Genomic DNA, 16,792 nt, shown 5'->3' with positions numbered 1-16,792 from the left:
CAGAACTGGACAAAGTACTCCCAAGTGCAGAATAGAGTGGGAGTATTCCCTTGAACACTAGACTCCTGTTGATGCAGCCTAGAATAGGTTTTTTTGCTGTTGCATCACACTGTTGACTCATGTTAAACTTATGGTCTATTAAGACCCCTTGATCCTTTTCACATGTACTACCGGTAGTCTAGGTGTCCCCCATCTTATGCTTGTGCGGCTGGTTCTTCCTGCCTAAGTATAGAACCTTACATTTCTCCCAATTGAATTTCATTTGGTTAGTTTTGGCTCAATTCTCCAATCTGTTAAGGTCATCTTGAATCCTGATTCTGTCTTCTGCAACATTAGCTACTCCTCCCACTTTGGTGTAATCTGCTGCTTTGATAAACATCCCCTCAATACCTTCATCCAAGTCATTTATAAAGGTGTTGAACAACAATGGGCCCAGGACAGAACCCTGTGGCACCCCACTTGCCACATTTTTCCAGGATGATGAGAAGTCCTTAGCGAGCACTCATTGGGTTCAATCAGTCAATTAGCTACAAATCCACCTAACAGTTACCTTGTCCAGCCCACATTTTACGAGCTTATCCGCAAGGAGATCATGGGGGACTGTCTCAAAAGCCTTACTGAAATCAATATACACTATGGTTGGATAGTGTTCTTGAAGCTACCAGCATGAGTTTGACCAAACTGCGGGAGGCAGTGGAAGACAGGAGTGCCTGGAGTGCTCTGGTCCAGGGGGTCATGAAGAGTCGGACACGACTAAACAACAACAACAACATGACCACAGCATTCCCCGATCCACCAATCTCTCCCCACCAGGAGAAACTGAGCACATAAAAATGCAAAATGTATGATGAATTATTAGATTTGTATAAATTGCAGATCAGATTTTCCAAAAAATAAATAATTCCAGAGATATCATTTATTTCAGTGTTGTTGATCTACCAGTACAGGACATAAGCAAATATCCCATCATCTATACAAGGGTTTGGTCCCCCAAGAGGGGAAATGTTATACAGTATGGGTGACAGAGAATGTCTTCCTTTCCATCTTAGCATATCGGGAACCAAGGGAGCCAAGGAATCTGGGCTAACGAGTGTTTCAGATTAGAAATTCTTTTTAAAAAGAAAAAGTGTTGTGGGTTGGATCTACCAAAGTCATACCTTTTCCCAAAGACTTATTTCTATTGGGTGGAACTTCTCTCTCTCCTCTTCCTTTGTCCTCTTTATGACCACCACCCCAAATAGTTTCTGAAGGGGGGGGGAAACCAGAGCAGATTTGCAGCATGTGGAGTGTGGGGTGAGGAGGAGAGGGAGTCCTTTTGCCCAGGCAGACGTCCTTGTGCTGAGGAGGCGACACCGTTGGATATAACTCTGTGTTTTTATTGCCCTTTTGCATGTGTGTGGTGTTATACCTGCAATGAGGCATTCACAGAAGTCCCCACCCAATGCTGCAGTCAGGGAGGGAGGGAGATGCATGTGTGAACTAGCCCTCAGGGGGGAGTCAGGAAGCCACTTACACATTACCAAAAATAAGACAACATGGGCCATGGCTCTTGCAGAGTTTAAGGGAATCCAATGCAACAGCTGCACTAGCGGAGGCTTGTTTCGCAACAGCTGAATCCATTGCTTAACAGTCTTTAGCAGCTGGCATCCTTCTCACAGCCCATTTCTTTCCTTCCAGCAAACCAGCTGCCTCCTGATCCTCTCTCTACTAAACTCAGCTGATAAAGGACTTGGCTTCTGGGGGGACCACAGTTTCCCAAAATGGAGAGGTTCCTAGATTTCAGCCCAAACCACTCTTTGCTCACATTGCTCCTCCTTGCATGCCTGAGCCACCTGACCTTGGCCCAATATGAACATTGGCCGCACTACCCTGAGCAACAGCCTCCGCAGCAGCTGCCTCCCCTGCCAGCTGACGTCCCTCATATCCAGCTGCGGTTGTCAGGGCAGAAGAGGAAGCACAACGAAGGGCGAGTGGAAGTCTTCTACAACGGAGAGTGGGGCACCGTGTGCGATGACGACTTCACCATCCACGCTGCGCACGTGGTCTGTCGGCAGCTGGGCTACGTGGAGGCCGTGTCCTGGAGCCCTGCTTCTAAGTATGGCAAAGGAGAAGGTAAGGCTTTTCCTTGTTCCTGTGCATGAAGAGCATTTGCTTTCTCCTGCCTTCTGCTAGCAAACATTAGCCCAGAGGCAAGGAACCTTTTTCATACACATTTTCTTAGGGGTCTACATAGCAGTGGTGGGCAGAGCAATGGATGTGACTCTTAGCCTTTGTAGAGCAGGTTACACTGCAGGCACACAAAAGCCAGAGGTTTCTACCCACACATCCCCACCAGCACCACACCTCCATCTGCACAAGCAAGAGGCTTTGTCTACAGTTCAAGGTTGCATTCCATCCAGACAAAAGTACTTGTGGGGGTGGAGCAGGGTGCATCCTGGACAGGGGGGTGTCCTATGGAGAACCCCAAGATCTGGATAGAGAGCAACTCCTGCAGCCAAGCAGGTGCCAAACGTCTTGCTCTGCTTTCCTTTGGGCCACATCAGCGAGACTCAGAGGGGGGTCATGTTGTCTGGCCAGCCCAGGACCTCCATATGCACTGCCCAAGCGTGCGTCCTGACTTGGGTGCTGCTAAAGCAGTGGTTTGACTTCACCCCTGGAGGAACACTCCATTGTCTCTCAAGACAGATGGGTGCCAACAACAACAATTTATGAAGAAGAAACAGAAACTTCAGCAAACCGATCCCTTTTTGAGATATAGCCCTCCTCCTCTGTGTAAGGCAATCTGAGAGAGCTATGTCTCAGACATAATCCAGGTCTCCGTTAGTGGCTCTGATTTGGCTTTCCAATGATGAGCAACAACTGGTTGCACTGCTGTCAACAACAACAAACAAACCACTAGGCCATTGTGTTTAATCACTGGGTTTGCACCACTTTCCAGACAAAATAGAGCTAAGGATGGGTCAGACTTCAATTCCTGGACATGATGGAAAAGATGGTGTCAAAGACATTTCCCCATAAATTTTGCACTGTACTGTGGGCTCAACATTCATGAAAAAAGGAATAATTCCTAACCCTTTCCAACACAGTGTGGATAAAATCTTGTTTTTTCGTTTGGATGGCACAAGATTAGATTCCGATGAGCATTCTCTTCCAGATCAGCAGATTATATAAGCAAACCATTCACCCTTTTTGTTATGGCTAGGGGCCTCAAAAGATGGGCATGTCTGGGGCCTCTCTGGGCCTCTGAGAGAGCTTGCATTTGCATCATTATCATGCCCATCAACCCCCCATCATCTCTGACCATTGGCCATGCTGGCTGGGACAGATGGGAATTAGAGTTCCAGCAATGATCCTGTAATGCACACTGCACCTCCTGAAAATCCCATTCTGCATTTGCCCATCCTAGTCCTTATGCATTCCTTCAGTAACTTTACTTCCTTTTGTAACATTAATGGAGAGAGGGGGTGGTAAAAATCTGCACCCATTTATTCAGAATTTTAGAGGCTGTAGCTTTCTCATAACTACTAGCTGGAATTTAACCTCCCAATGGGCCTCTACCTGTCTCAACCATAGTCCTGCTTTGCCTTTCTGGCAGCTCTCCCAGGTAGAGTAAAGCTTGCAGCATTTATTCCATTTTCCAAAAGGTGAGATTCCCATTTCAGAATGCTGCCATTAAATAAGCTAGAGGTATTATGATGGCTGTTTATATTTTGATCCCACCCTCCCTCCAAGTAACTTGAGGTGGTCTACACAGCCCCACCTGCCAGGGACTAGGAGTCAGGTCCCTCTCCATCAGGTGATGGAGGCAAGAACTCTGAACCTGAAAGGGAAAGGCATGCAGGGCCACCCCAGAGGCACTGCTCCCAATTGACTTGTGCCCGACTACCACCCCATTGCTATCCTCTGACCCGACTGTAGAAGGCCTGTACTTCCTGTGCTCTGTTGAAGTAGGAGATTACTAGAGAGGGAGGGATGGAACCTTTTAATTAGAGCAGCATTTTGCAACAGAGGTGATATCAACAATTAGGTTGCTAGCAGCCTGGTGGGCTTGCTATAAAAGGGCTGGGTTTCAGCTTGCTCATTGCTGGAGCAACTTCAGAGCTAAGTGCAGGTCTGCATCTAGCCTGAATCCTACCAGAGCCTTGTCCTCCACTTCAGGACACTACCACCTTTTTAGTTTCACAAGCACTCTACAGCGTAGGTTAGACCCTTTCGTTGCCCAAGTGGCATCCCACTACCACTCCAGCTAGAGCTAGTACTTTAAAAATCCTTGCCGCCCCATTCAGAAACTGCCTGAAGACATACCTCACTTCACCCTGAGGTATGATAGGGCCACTGCCAGCTTAGGTTGAGAGAGACAGACCAACTGGCTTAAAGTCATCTTGTACTGTAAGCCTTATGCTGAGTGACCCAGGTCTCTCTGCTTTAAGTCCCAAACTATAGCCCCTATACCACACATCCTGATACCCCCCTCTCCATTTAGATGACTCAGTCAGTGGTTAAACTGAACCCCCCTCTACAGCTGTTTATTGAATAGCTGGTGCCTTTGGATAGATGTGGAAGCTGCTAAATATAGAAGGATGATTTTTCAGCCTGGATAATTGGAGGCTGTGAACTAATCAGCAAAACTAGTGGAATTTAGTGACATTGCTGCATTGTGAAGTGATACTCTTGCAGGTTTCAATGGGAGGAACCTGTGATAAAGGTCACTTTATCCTGACCCTTGTAAACTGATACAGCACCATCAGATGATTGACACAGAAAGGAGGGGGGAGTGAGGGTTTTGTGCAGTGTCCAGTCATGTGCCTCTGGAAAGCCCATGAACAGGACATGAGAACTATCACACTCTCCTGTTCATGTTCCCCAGCCACTGGTATTCAGAGACATGCTGATACTGGAGGTATTGTATAGCAATCTTGTCTAGCAGCAATGTATGGCCTTATCCTCCTTTGAAAGCTGTCCAGGTTGGTGGCCTTCAATATATATTGCATGGGGTCCTCAGGCCTTTTTTTGGCAGCCCTGGGCAACATTTGATGCCCCCTGCCCTGACAGCCCTTGCACCGCCCTCCCAAAGCCAGGTAAGCAAGGTACTGGGCTTTGGGAAGAAGGTATGAGGGCTCCGACAGGATCCTAGAGTCCTTCAGGCTCCTTCTCAAAGCCTAGTTCATGCTTTGACAGCTTTGGAAGAAGGTGGTAGGGCTCTAGGACCCTGCCAGAACCTTGCACCTTCTTCCGGGGGGGGGGGGACCCGTCAAATTTTGGCCTTGCTCCTCCCCGCCCCCTGGGAGTTCCATCTCAAAGTACTCTCGCAGCCCACTTGTTATGAAAAGTTGGACCACCCTGATATCTTGGAAGGAGAATATATGACCACTCAGTCACAGTAATCAAAATGTGTGGCACGGTTTCGGGATCTTTATTTCTTGTCTTTCCTCTGTAGGCAGAATCTGGTTGGACAATGTCCACTGCAATGGCAGAGAGGCTTCGTTGGCTGTATGCACCTCGAACGGCTGGGGCGTATCAGACTGCAAACACACTGAGGATGTGGGTGTGGTCTGCAGTGAAAAGAGAATCCCTGGCTTCAGGTTTGATGACTCCCAGCTCAACCAAATAGAGGTAAGCACAGCTCGGTATTGAGCAGGGCTTAGTCCCTGAAGCATCAGCTGCTTAGACCTGTGAGAACAAGTTGCCTCCAATTCATTTGGCAAACCATTGTTGTAGTCAGGGTGCACAGTTCTCAAATTCCATTTAGAAGAATGTTGATAAATGAAAATAAAATATGGATTAAGGTAGGATGCACCTTTAGGCCGTGTTTGCAAACTTGGGTTCTGCAGATCTAGGCTGATGCTAAAAGCAAGTCAGAGGCGGGGGAGGGGTGTATCTGTAGGCAGATTTAGGGCAGGTGTTTTCTACAGCAGGATCCCAGAATCATTGTTCAGGGCTAAACCCTGGAGTAGGCAGGCGGGAGCAGATCAGATAAGGATAGAAGGCAAGGCTCCTTCTATTTATATTACACTATACAAAATGTACAAAATACATTGTACGTAGGGTAAATATAGATGCCTCTTCACCTGACAATGTATGGATGAAGACAGATGCCCCTCATGCCACAACCAGGTTTGGGCTTTTCTGTTCTAGGGTAAGCTCTCCTCCTAACTGACTCTTTTCTAACACATGTACCTGACTCTGATTCCAGTGAAGGTTTTCCCCTTCACCAGTTGGCTTTTATTTAAAGATACCTACAATGCTTTTACATTTAAATCAGGTTGACCAGGTGCAAAATAAGAGAGAAGGTGCAGATCACTCTGCACAGCTGGCAGGAGGGAGGTGTTCCATGATTCTCACAAGGGCTGGCCAATCAACAGCTGGATTCTCATGGAAGGAGGAACAGTCTATTGCTCCCGAGTTCAACTTAGTTTGGTGGTTTGGCCATCTTTCCCAAGGGAGTAAGTATAGATCCACTTACTGCAAGTGAGATACGTACTGCTGTACTTCACCCTAGATTTCTCCATATGCCTCTTTGAGGATGTTTTATTAGAGAAGCACCAAGCATGATTAGAATGCCTTTTGCTCTCTTCCTTGAATGTGTGGGCTTTTTGCATTCCACCCTGGTTCTCTTGGAGATGACTCAACTTGGGGAGGTCACAGAATGTCCAAGGTGGCTTGGGTAGTCACTGGCTTCCCCAGGGCCACATCTGCATTCTCAGAGCAGAGACTGGAGGAAAAGATGGATGTCTAGACAGAGGTCAGCTCTCTCTGGAATGCTTCAATCATGCAAGTCAGCTTCTCTGCCTACTGCTTTTCCATTTGCTAAGGACTGAAGTGTATGAGGTTAATTCAAGGCCATTCCGATCTACCCTGATGAATCAGTTTGTGCTGACCTAACTCTTCCTAGGGACTTGAAAAATCATACTTTGGGGGTGGGAGGAAATGGGAAATAAATTATCTGCGTAGGAGGTAGAGGAGCAGAGGCCTTGGCTTGTGTATATATCAGAACATTCACAGGCTTCTGGTTGATCTGGTGCCTGTTGCATCCATACAATGTGTCTTGCATTCATGAATTGACCTGGAAACTGGTAGGAAAACTCCCTGCAGTTCACCCTGTCCTATGCTTAGCTTCATCCTTGATCAGAGGCTCAAATCTTGGTATATCCTGTGCTTTTTCCTGGGGGTATTCAAGGGTATGCAGTACCGGCATCTTTCCCACCTAACTGTTAAAAGTGTGGCACTTGCTGTAACAACTTCATGGTGAGTACCGGTACACACACACACACACACACACAATGTTAGGCATCTCCACTTTGGGGGAAAGAGTTCAGGTGGCAGGTCTGGGGGATGTTTTTGCCTGAGGCCCTGTAGACTCAGTTAGCCTAAGGGATGGAATTGCCTGACACCAACTTGGACTCTAAACAGATGGTGACCACTCTCACAATCCAAGCAAAAATCACCTTGGAGTGATTTCCGCTTCAGCCAGGGTTGGGGAACATTTTTCAGCTGAAAGGCCACATTTCCCTCTGGCATATGTTTGTGGGGCCACATGTCAGTGGTGGGCAGAAGCAGGAAGCAAAAATGAGCAGAGCAAACAAAGGAAAATTGGAGCACTGGACAGTAGTTTGGTCTTTACAACACTCAGTCGCTCGTCTCTGTCCTCCATCCAGATAAGCAAGACACATTACAGTGGAACATTGGTTCCCAAATGCCTCCGTTGTCTTATGTTTTGGTTCTCAAACACCAAAAACCCAGAAGCAAATGCTTCCATTTTCAAACATTTTTTGGAACGTGCAACCTGGCTTCCACTGAGTGCAAGAAGCTATTGCAACCAATGGGAAGCCGCACCTCAGTTTTCGAACGTTTCAGAAGTCTAATGGCTTCCAGTACAGATTTCGTTTGAGAACCGAGGTACCACTGTATCAAAGTTCAAGGACACATTCCAACCAGGCAAAAACATTTGGGGGGTGAAGCAGGGCCAGTGAGGGGTATGACAGGGGAAGAATCCAAAGGGCCAGATAGAGAGGAATGCTGGACCAAATTTGGCCCCTGGTCTGAAGTTCCCCATCCCTGCATCAGACCATAAGCACAGCAGGAGGACTGCAGGAGGCTTCCTGTCTCATAATGAGTATGGAAACCAATCACTGATGGCTCTTAAAACAGGGATGGGCATTCTGTTTTATCCCGTGCCCTAGTGGTCTTTGGCCTAGTTTCATGTGGGTGACAAGAAGGCACAAAATGGGACATGAGAGAGAAAAAAGGGTGATGGGCAGAGAGGGAAGGAAAAGGTGCTGTTGCATCCACAACTGGTTGTGGCTTTATGTACCACCAGCATGTGACCTACTACAGGTTACCCCCAAGGAAATATGGCTCACAACAGCAACAGCAAAAGGGTTCCCTGCTCCTGTCTTAAAGGTATGGTTAATGTGGCTGGAATGTGGTTTGTTTGGTTGTTGTTGTTGTTTTGCTTTTGTTGTTTTTTAAGGGATGGTATCCAATTTCGTTGCACTTGTGCAATGTTGCACTTGTGTAATGACAATAAAGAATCTATCTATCTATCTATCTATCTATCTATCTATCTATCTATCTAATACAGAAGTCGGGAGAGAAGCAAGTTGTGGAGTCATCATGGTAGACATTGGATGGTAAGGTTGGGTGAAGATTAGTCTGACTTCTTTGGATTCAGGGGTTGCCCTGGTTCTTCTGCAGGCTGTGGAGGCTGGTCCATTAGAGCAAGTGGGGCACAGCCCCACTAATCTCCACCTTTGCTTAACCAGCCCTCACTTGCCTGCCTTGCTACTTACAACCAGCCTAAGGGGTGGAATTGCCTGACACCTTCCCCCTCCTCCTTAGTCTTAGGGCTTGTCCATGCCACCATTTGCCCCACCATTTTCCCCTGGGGAAACCCGCAACTTACCACTGAATCAGACCAAATGGCAATTGCATTTCCCATGGATTGCTGTTCATTCTGATTCATCAGTAAAGAGCATCTTTTCCAGGGTAAAGCTGTGGAGTAAATGCAAAACTGCTCTGAGCCATGGGATAAGCATGGAGGGAGATAGCAACCAAACCTAAAGCAGGTGGCTGTGCCTGTCATTGGCTCAGTTTCCCTGCCTTCCAGTTCCCGTGGACTCGCACTGCCTGCATCACCTGCTTCCTCCTCCTGTTTTCTCAACCTGAGTATGTTTTGACCAAACAGTCCATAGGTCTCTCAGACTCTCTTCTCCAGTGGATCCTTAACTTTTAAAAACCTGCCTTGGATTTTTCAATGCTTGGGGAAGGGGGAAGCAAAAGGAAACTTTTACAGCAGTGTTTCAGCTGCAGAAAGTTTACCCTGTCTCTGTGAGCCAACAGACTACTCCTCTTGGCTCTTTTTTTAACTAGTCTGAGAGTGGCATCATATCTTCCGAGGCCACTTGCTCCCTTCAAGCAGCCGTGCTTTCGGCACGTGGCGCTGTGCTGTCCCAGATCCGGCAGTCAATGTCTGTGCACGTGGATGCAAAGCCTCAGACGTTTCTTCCCTTAACACCACAGGGATTCTTCTGTAATGGAAAAGCTGACCATTACTGACAAGACCTGGCCGCACAGCTGCTTAAGTTATTACCACTCATTGTACTGTAAAGATTAAAAAAACACCTTATCAGCTCATCAAAAAGCATGGTGCTGTGCAATTCTATTTGACTCTTGTAAGAAACCACCACCATTTATTACTCCTTAAGTTTCTGGAATATGTAACAACAGAAATGCAGGATCAATTTTTTAAACATATGTATTATTTGTTGCAGTCCAGCCCTAAAGACCCCACTGCTCTCCCTCTGCAGTGAAAAAAAAAGTTTGCCTGAATTAGATATTGCGTCGCTTTCCGAAGATGCTTAGGACATTAGGGACATGGGAAGCTGCCTTACAGAAAGTCAGGCCCATTGGTCTATCTAGCTTAGTACTGTCAACATTGACTGGCAGCGGCTCTCCAGGATTTCGGGCAGGAGTCTTGCCTAACTGGAGATGCACTTCCTACCTAAGAATTATAGTTGGTGGTAGGAAGGGCAGCAGCAGAGCAGTATAACATCTGCTTTGCATGCCACATGATCAGTTGCCTGGTAATCATGGCTTGCCACTTTGCCATGCTACCCAGGAATTTAATGGGCAAAGGAAATAGGACCCTGCTATTTATAATTTTTTAAATTCACACACACACACGCACGCACGCATACACATACACAGATGTTTCTTAATAATCTCCCAGACATTCCTTTTAAAAAAATTAGTTGTTGACTTTGCCCTTTTCTGCTTAATATAGGTCTTGTTACTAAATATATCAAGCCACTGTGTAAACAGAATAGCTCTAAATTCCAGCAGCATTCCAGCTGTGGGCAGATTCAGGTACAGGTGTAATAGGACCTAGATCTCAGGTCCAACATTTATATCTAGAGCACTGTGGGGTTAATAAGCAATAGGGGTATGTGTACACATATATGGGAGAGTTAAGCTGCCCCCAGTCGTTAGGAGTCATTAGCAATCAAGAATTCAAAGGTCCGCTAATGATCTAAGGTTAAAAATAAGAATAAATCATGGCATTCAGTCTTAGATAATTAGCAAAGCATCAATATATTGATTCCATACCCCTGGGCAGCTTAATCTTCTCATTTATAGAAGAATGTCAAAACAGCTACCAAGAATATCTATAAGAATGAGGGTGTTTTACACATGAGCTTATTTTAAACTTCTGTTGCTTTTCATTGGGGATAATAGAAGATGAGGTGAGAAAAGAGGATCGTAAATTGTTTCAGTATGCTACGGCTGCCGCTAGGATCCTCGTGGCCCAAAAGTGGAAATCCCAGGATATCCCAACTCTAACAGAGTGGCAGACTAAATTTTCTGAATATACAGAATTAGCAAAAATGACCTATAAAATTCGAGACCAAAAAGTGACAAAGTTTGAAGAAGAGTGGAGTAAATTTGTTGCATACATACGAATTAACTGCAGAAGTTTAAAAACTGTAGCAGGGCTAATATAAATCCTGTGATATGAATAGAGGGTAAATAAGAATCTTCAAGAGATGTAAAATTAGGAAAACCGTATCAGGGAAGGAGGGAAGTCTGGGCGCGAAATTGTGCAAGGTAAATAAGACAACACAAAATGTTGATTGTGAAAGTTTAAGTTTTATTTATGTTTGTGAAAATCAATAAAAAAGCATTGGGGGGGGGAATAAACTTCCGTTGCTTATTTTCAGTTCCCACTCTTCAGTTAGGTGTTACAGGTTTCTAGACTAGCTGGCAAATGTTCAGCTTATTTCCAGTTTGGTTACTTCAGTTCCTCAACTTGGTTGTTTCATAGATGCTACACTGGGCTTTTTCCAGCACCTCCAAGGTGGGTAACACTGCCATTCTAAAAGAATAAGGGGGAAGTTCATGGTGAGCTCCAGCACCTCTTTTTCTAGAAAAAATAGCACTAGTGCTACAGCTTAATATTTTGGTTCTTAAAGAAGGTGGAACCTCCAGTCTGTTCCCCAAACTCTTCTCACTCCCGCTCCTGAGGTACCTCTAGAAGTATAACAGACCCAGGATCTCCCCCCTTGTGACTGGATTTGGATTCTTCTCTTCCTAGAAAATCTCTCCCCTCCTGACGACATGAGACCCAAGGAGACGGTGTCCTCACAGCTTCTCCTTCCCCAACTCAGCCCCCCAGTTCACTCTCTGAATACTCTCCCAAGACACCACACAATGTCTTCCTATCTAAGCTATGAGGCTCCTTTCTCTAGCTGGAGATATTTTCCTCAGAGTGGCTGTTGCACACAGACCAGAATTGACTATCCCTGACTCTCCTTCTCTCCCTCCTGCTCTCTCTTAATCCACCTCCCCATCTGAATCCTCAATCACAAACGCCTCCTTTTATTCTCCCTCCCAAAGCGCTGGCTCCACCCCCCTCTTGGTAGCCAATCAAAGAGAGGCTCCAGCCCTCTGGTGGAATTCTGAGGCACTGCATCACCAGACTCTGGTCTGGCTCAGCTGTCCATCACAAAGGTATTCCTGTTAATTTGTTCACCCCACACTTTTCAGTGCATTACTGTTATAGTTGTTTAGTGGATTTGTTGCATTACGACGGAGCACTTTAATCCACTTCAGTTGCACAAACCAAAATTTCTGATATGCACTTGAATCCTTTCCACAAAATATGACCACACACACACACACACACACACGTGTTCGCTCTCCCCTTACTGCCTATTCACCCATTCCTCTCTCACAAACAGAAATACCCATTTGCACTCTTAAGTCTTACAGTTTTCTGTTGTTAGTGCTGTTCCCTCCCTCCTCTTCACTGCTTCCTACCAACACCCTGTGTATCCTGAGGCCTTGTATGCTTAGCATTCTTTTTCTTTTTAAACTTCTGAGCAGTTGGAATGCTCCTAATACATTCCATAGCACCTCACCAAATGAACCGATGGCTAGAGAGGGAGGACCCTTTGCAGTCAAAGCAAAGGATTTCCCAAGGATGCAGCCTGTGTCATGTTCTTTCAACTTTATTTGAGTGAGGCGGTGTGCATGTGTACACACAAAACTGACAAAACACAATTTGGGGAGAGGAGAAACAGAATGCCTTGTGTGCTTTCATATGATATTTCAGCTTGTCTTGGTGTGATCGTAGCCTTACCCCTGCCAGTTATCCATACTTGCAGGTGGAGACTTGCAACACACATTGCAGCATATCCCTCCCCATTCCTGTTCAGGGCTCTAAGTGGTTTGCAGCAGCAGCCAAATGGGAATAGGCGGGGAGGGAAGAAAAGTCAACTATTTTATTCCCTACTCCACCAAAGGTTTTATTTGCTGTGCTACATAGCACTAAAGCATGGGGGACTAACCTGCGCCCTCCATATGTTGCTGGACTCAACCCCAGCCAGCATGGCCAATGGTCAGGGATGGTGGGAGCTGGTGTCCAACAACGTCTGGAGGGTCCCAGATAGGGAAAGAAGGACCTGTCAGTTTGGTTATGTAGGGGCTCACCCACCCTTAACCTTTTGCCCCATGCTTTCTAGGCACAGGTCCATGCTTTAAAGCACCATGTTTGAGGGGGCCTCCCTTGGAAGCGCTTTCCCCACGAAAACCCACTCTTTAATGCTGAATCAGAGCAATCGACAATGGCTGCTTACCTGTTTTGGTGGTGAGTGGCGGTTGTGGCCCACTGGGGCACCTCCAAAGCCCACAGAGCCTTGCCACGTGTCTGCGACTATTGCCGCACCTCCCCAGCCGCCACAGAGCCTTGTGGGCACCGCTAGGCCTGCAGTTCAAATTCAGCCAATCCGTGGTGACTCGGGAGGCGGGGCTTGGGGAGCGGACCTGAGACTCCTAGACTTCACTCAGGTCCTCTCCCCGGGCATAAAAGCAGGCCAACGCTGCTTGCAGCATCCCAGTCGGCCTTGGAGCTCACCCCCACCCCCCTTTATCAGTGCTGCTGCTCATGTGTGTTTCCTTTCCCTTCAATCTTTTCCTTTCTACCTCTGCAGGTTTTGCTATGGTCTTTTGACGGTTGAAGTATTCGGAGGCGGGAAGGAATTTCCCCTGCCCAGCAGGTTTTGCCTTCCCCGTAGCACTAGGTTTAGGCCTTGGGCCGAATCCTTTAGTCCATCCTTGACCGGGGCGGGGGTGGAGTGGGGACCCACCCCCCTCTCTGCGGCGGCAATTACAGGGTACCCCATTAAAGGGGTCTTGAGGGGAAGCCAGAGGTTGTTGGCTAGCGGGCCATACAGCTTCCCCCAGCTTTGGGTCGGCCCATCTGCATAAACCCAGCCAGACCCTGTCATTCCTCAGTCCCCTGCAAGGGGGGCTGAGAGGTCTACACACCCAATGCCTATGCCAAGGTTCACCAACATCTGAAATCAGTAAAGCATAGCTGTCAACTTTTCCCTTTTCTTGCGAGGAATCCTATTCAGGAAAAGGGAATTTCCCTTAAAAAGGGAGGGGGGAGTTGACAGCTATGCAGTAAAGTTGTGGCCTTTTAAATCCCAGTTGTCATGTCCATTCTTTTATCCCTTTAGTCAGCATGCAATTTGGGTTTTCCCATAGATTGTTTGCTTTGATTCAGCAGTCAAGAGTGGGGTTTTGTTAGGAAAGCACCAGGACAAAAAAAGCACTTGAATGTGGCCCCCCAAGACACCCTCAGTATTTCCTCGGACAGAAGTTCTTGACCTGTCTTTGGGTGGTGCCACTTTGTCGCCCAGCTATCTGGACCATCAACCGGAATGGTAGTTGTAATTTAGAGATACTTTCTTACAGAGAACATAAGGATGGTGTTATAGTGATAATCCCTGGGAGATGGGTGGGGAGCCAAGAGCAGAGAGAGAGAGGAGCTCCAGCAGAAACTGTTTTTGGTAACTATATTTGTTTGGCAATAATACATTATATTAATTTCCCCTTTGGTGTTACCTTCAAGTGGCTTAACCCCTAATTTATGACTCCAGCTTCACATTAGAAGTGTTGCCGGGCGCGGTGCTGCTCTTAAGAGTTCCTGCCCGCAGATTCGTCAAGATACTCCATTAAATTCCCCTCCCCCAGTCTTCCGTTCCTCCCCTGCAACAGTCAGACAGTGTTTCATGAGCATTCAGTATATTCAGTCCTCATTAGGCTATTTTTGGGTTTCTTTCCTAGGGTTTTCCTATACTTCTGCAAACTTGCTAACGCTTCCGTCATGTCCATGTATGGTGTAGTTCTACCAAGTCACAGTTGGAGAACTGAGTTTGCTATTAGTTTATAATATGAGGAAGATGATAGGTGCTTGCTGCAGAACAATAATGTATTTCAATGCATTTCCCTGCTTCTCATGTTTACTATCTATCATGTTATGGGCATATCTTACATTTTCTGAATTTTTTATCCATTCCGTGTTTTGTTGTAAGTTCCTATGACCACTAGCTGAGACAGCAAGCTGACAAATCCAGTGCTTCTAATCACAAGTATACTTCCCAATGGTACATATGCCCTTAACACTCGTATAACTACTGCCAGAAAAAATGTTGTGAATGTGGTGTATGAGTACAGGGATGGAAGATAATTCTGTGATCAAAGGCTGAAATGTGTATGCAGCCTGATGATGACAGCAGCTGCCACTGACGTGGCCCCTTATGTCACGTCTGAGACGGTGTAGTTAGGCGAGACACTCTTGAGTACATACGTAAATGTACTTGGTGTGAAATTCCTTGGATTCTTCAGCCTCTTGAAGGAACACTAGATTGCTGTGTGTGTCCAGACCCATGGGAAAATTCAGACAGAGGAATGGGATAGCCCAGGCAAAAGTTTGTGCCAGGCAAGATGATCACAATGTTCAGAGGAGGTTCCCTTTTTCCAATAAGATTTTATTAAGACCTTTCATAATACATTGCAATAAAAAACAAACTAATAAAAACAGAGAAAGAGAAAGGCAGAATAATGCAAAGTCCTCTCCCACAGGTAGATCTTACACAGAGAGAGGTGAACCCTTCCAGCTCTCACCCGGGAGCTTCCCTTCCTTCTCCCAGCCTCCCCCCACCCCGACTCTCTTGGTCCTTCACCTTCATCTGCATGCAAACCCCTCATCAACCCTGAGTGCACGACAACAAGAAACACAAAAGAACAGAGCAAAGCAGAAGCAAGAACAAAGCAAAAAAGGAAAAGGAAAGATAACCAAGGGATAAAAATATTAAAGGAATAAGAAAATAATATAAGAACAGAAAAGAAAGGAAAAGAAACAAGTAAAAAGGACTTCCAACTATCCGTCTGTCAGTTGTATATACAAGAGTTCTTCAAAATATTCAGATCTTCACCCCAGTGTCGTATCCAGCTGTTCCTTCCATGGATAGTTGATCTCAGGTTCATTCATTGGGAATGTTCAGAGCAGGGTCAATGGTAGAGCACCTGCTTTGCATCCAGTGGGTTTCAGGTTTACTCCTGGGGCCACCTGCAATTAAAAGGATCAGGTAGCAGGTGATGGGCAGAGCTGTACCTGGGATCCTAGAAAGGTGCTGCCAGTCAAAAAAGAAATTGTTTGCATTTGACATCATGCTACATCATACCAGCTTGGCATGAATGAGGAGGAACAAGACCCAGTGGGTCCTGGGTTTATGTGCTTCCCCTTCTCTTCCTTCCATGCAGATGGTCAGAAGCTTTTGCTTCATGGTACTTTGTATCACCTGAACTCACAAACTTTATGGCTGGGGTAGCCAACATCGTACTCAATGGATGCTGTTAGATATTAACTCCCTTCAGCCCCAGCCATCATGGCTAATACTCAGGGATGATTTATTTTTATTTATTCATGGCATTTATATAAGTGCTGTACATGGTTCTCCCCCTCCACACAACAGCCGGTTTGGGTGAGAGACAGTGACTGGCCCAAGGTCACCCAGTGAACTATGGTTTCAAACAAGCTCCTTGAAGCTGCCTTGTCTAAACTAACAATAGTTAACTACAGTTCTGGGTTTGGACAATATGATAAGTTGTGATTAAATGAAAATGAAAGCTGCTTAACTCCTGTTCCTGACTGTGAAAGAAAAGGAGAGATGGAGTGGGGAGTGTGCACACCAAAAAGGCATTCTGTGGCTCATTTCTGCCACACTAAGCTGTGGTTTAGCATGACATAACAGTGTGGTCAGTAGTTGGCTAGATGGACAAATAGACTGAACTAATATAATGCAGCTGCCTGTGGACGCTTCCACTCATGTCAAAACCACCAAAAATCTCTATTAAAATGGAAATTTCAGCAATTTAAAAATATTTGCTCCAGCACTACTCTGGGAGCAGTGTGGTAACCAACTTTCTAAACTTAATATTAGTGGGA

The 16,792-nt window shown here is 46.1% G+C and overlaps 1 protein-coding gene across 1 annotated transcript in view; it reads left to right on the top strand.

Moving 5' to 3' along the window:
* The first annotated feature begins 1,687 nt into the window (after positions 1–1,687).
* LOXL2 (lysyl oxidase like 2) overlaps positions 1,688–16,792 on the top strand; it is a 63,645-nt gene continuing 48,540 nt past the window's right edge. The window contains exons 1-2 of the mRNA XM_081890929.1: positions 1,688–2,112; positions 5,438–5,613. Coding sequence (XP_081747055.1) covers positions 1,761–2,112; positions 5,438–5,613 — 528 coding nt within the window. The 5' untranslated portion in view covers positions 1,688–1,760. The remainder of the gene's footprint in view (positions 2,113–5,437; positions 5,614–16,792) is intronic.

The sequence above is a fragment of the Podarcis melisellensis genome (genome assembly GCF_964234715.1).
Source record: "Podarcis melisellensis genome assembly, chromosome: 15".
In the NCBI taxonomy this organism is placed as follows: Eukaryota; Metazoa; Chordata; class Lepidosauria; order Squamata; family Lacertidae; genus Podarcis; species Podarcis melisellensis.
This window is presented reverse-complemented; position numbering and strand designations above follow the sequence as displayed.